This window comes from Sesamum indicum, linkage group LG9, assembly GCF_000512975.1.
Source record: "Sesamum indicum cultivar Zhongzhi No. 13 linkage group LG9, S_indicum_v1.0, whole genome shotgun sequence".
Lineage (NCBI taxonomy): Eukaryota > Viridiplantae > Streptophyta > Magnoliopsida > Lamiales > Pedaliaceae > Sesamum > Sesamum indicum.
Genome location: NC_026153.1, coordinates 4915021 through 4917845, shown reverse-complemented (window position 1 = coordinate 4917845; position 2825 = coordinate 4915021). Strand labels below are relative to the sequence as shown.

Here is a 2825-nt window from a genome sequence, read left to right as displayed (position 1 = left end):
GGAAACTTATTTTAAATCTCTATGGCGTCAGAGCAAACCGACCAAGTTTTGGTGGCACTGTCTGTATATGTGTTGGTGGGCCCCAAATGAGAGACGAAGAAACTTTTTGAAACAATTTGAATTTGATTAATCTCTGTCAAATATTTGTAATTTTTTAAATAATACAAGATATTTATAAATATATTAAATTTTAAAATGAATTAAATTTGATTAAATTTTGTAATTTATTCTTACTATTACTGTAGGTACGAATGACATGAATTACATATTGAGCTGACTTCCGATATAATTTATGTATTAGGTTCCTCTATGTTCGGATTTAAATCCAAAATCACTCATAAATCACCTAAGTTCATAAGTTCATTAAGGACATCATGAAAAAATTTCTTGTTTTAGTCCGTCGATGTTTGAGTTAATAAAATTAAGTTGATGTGAAACTCGAAAAAATAATAACGATCATAAAAGATTTATAATAAATACTTATTGATTTGTTGTAAACTGTTATTTTAATTTTAATTAAACAATTGCGTAAATCAAATACATTATTGGATTTGATTTGCGTGGATACCGACTCAAATATGAAATGTGTGGATTCGATTAGTCTTTTTCAAGAGTTCATTTATACTCGAACAATTGAGCACATAATTACATATATGTGAATTAGTATAAAGAATTTTCATAAAAATTGAACTAATTATATAAAAATTTAATTTGGAGATCATAAATATAAATTAATACACTCAACCACCCCAATACCTCTTTACTTTTTATTGAAAAAGAAAAAGAGCCATTGATATATATCTCCACCTCTCTCCACAAATACAATTATTGAAGTATTAATGATGAATTTATAATTAATTCAAATAATATTAAATTAATTAGTTTGTTAAAGTTTTGAAAATAAGTGAAGAACTTATTACTTTTCTTTTAAAATAACTTATAATTTTTTGGTTTTTATAAAATTTTATAAGTTTTAAAATACTTTTTATTTTTTAAAAAAAAATTATAAAACCACCCAAACACCCTCGAAGAGTTTTGGTTGTTGAATATCACATACTCATAATAATTAATTAGATGGTATTTCATATGAACTTTTTGGTAATTATTGATATTATTTTATTATTATTAATAGTATTTATGTTTTTGGTATTAATTGTTATTTAGACGGTTAGAATACGTAATACAACCACAACTAATCCCTATCACTACACCGAATGGCCGGTTCGAATTTCAAACATTATACGAACAATCATTTTTGGTGGACCCCATTACCAACTCATGGTCGGCTAATGTTGGAATTCCATCATCACATCGTGAGTGATAATTGGTTGGCCAGGCAGAAAAAAGAAAAAACAATGCCACGTGGCGCCACGACATCAAATTGGAGGCACCCCTCCTGGCCAATCATAAAGTGGCTTGATCAATAAGTGTTCTTGCATTAGTCCCTCTGTATAAATAGAGCTGCCCTATAGTAAGGTAGTATGACATATAGAAACACAGATTCAAGAGGGCAAAAGACATTTCTCTTGCGCTCTTAAAGTTCTAGAACTCGTATTTCACATACAACGGTAGATAAGGGAAGATGCCGATTGCAAGAATAGCTGTGGGATCACCGGCCGAGGCCAGCCAGCCGGAGGCGGTCAAAGCCGCCTTGGCTGAGTTCATTTCAATGCTCATTTTCGTTTTCGCGGGTGAAGGCTCCGGCATGGCTTTTGGTAAGCTAATGGATATCAATTACTATGCACAATGTATAATAGGAAGGATTAATTAATTGCATTACTAAATAACGTGACCCCGTAATCTTTTTAGACAAAAGGTCACTGTTTCATGCATCAAGGGGTCGAAATTGACCCTTTTCTTATTTAAGGACTTTTTTGCCCGTTACCGTTTTTATAGGGAACTTTTTGGGTACTTAATCGTAATATGAAACTCATTACTGGGAATTTAATCGTCGTTTTTCTCAACAGCTAAGCTAACAAACGGTGGAGCAAGCACACCTGCTGGCCTTATTGCGGCATCAATAGCCCATGCTTTCGCCCTCTTTGTGGCCGTCTCGGTTGGCGCCAACATCTCCGGTGGGCACGTAAACCCGGCTGTCACATTCGGTGCCTTTGTGGGTGGTCACATCACACTGTTCAGGAGCATTCTCTATTGGATTGCTCAGTTGCTTGGATCTGTGGTTGCATGTTTGCTTCTCAAGTTTGCCACTGGTGGATTGGTAAGTAATTATTCAATCATAATATGTATGTAAATAGGGATGGCGATCAAGATTCAAGTATGATGAAGCACAGTACTTAACTATATCTACAGGAAACATCAGCATTCGCACTTTCATCAGGAGTTACAGTTACAAACGCCCTCGTCTTTGAAATAGTGATGACCTTTGGCCTAGTCTACACAGTGTACGCCACAGCAGTTGACCCCAAGAAAGGCGACATAGGGATCATTGCCCCCATTGCCATCGGCTTCATAGTGGGCGCCAACATCTTGGCCGGTGGAGCCTTCGACGGTGCATCCATGAACCCGGCCGTCTCTTTTGGCCCAGCCGTCGTCAGCTGGACATGGGACAACCACTGGGTCTACTGGCTCGGCCCCTTCGTGGGCGCCGGAATTGCCGCTCTTGTGTATGAGATTCTGTTCATCAACCAGAGTGGACATGAGCAGCTCCCTGTAACAGATTACTAAGGTGTTTCTTTGTGTTTGATTGGTGTTTGTTTTCATTTTGTGAAAGTGGTTAAGGCCACTGGCTTTTCTCCTGTTATGATCTATGTATGTCATCAGTTGTCTTGGTTTTATGAAAACAGTTGTTGACTTTTCGTATTAAA

The 2825-nt window shown here is 36.1% G+C and overlaps 1 protein-coding gene across 1 annotated transcript; it reads left to right on the top strand.

Annotated features, from left to right (window-relative positions):
* Nucleotides 1474–2825, top strand: LOC105170665 (aquaporin TIP1-3-like). The gene is made up of 3 exons (XM_011091522.2): nucleotides 1474–1715; nucleotides 1968–2218; nucleotides 2311–2825. The coding sequence occupies exons 1-3, from the start codon at nucleotides 1583–1585 to the stop codon at nucleotides 2683–2685; spliced, it is 759 nt and encodes a 252-aa protein (XP_011089824.1). The 5' UTR covers nucleotides 1474–1582; the 3' UTR covers nucleotides 2686–2825.

Bases quoted from the DNA above. Each gene is read 5' to 3' on its own strand.
- LOC105170665 (XM_011091522.2), top strand. From the start codon at position 1,583: ATGCCGATTGCAAGAATAGCTGTGGGATCACCGGCCGAGGCCAGCCAG. The intron at 1,716-1,967 runs GTAAGCTAATGG...TTTTCTCAACAG, and splicing joins AGGCTCCGGCATGGCTTTTG to CTAAGCTAACAAACGGTGGA. The intron at 2,219-2,310 runs GTAAGTAATTAT...CTATATCTACAG, and splicing joins AGTTTGCCACTGGTGGATTG to GAAACATCAGCATTCGCACT.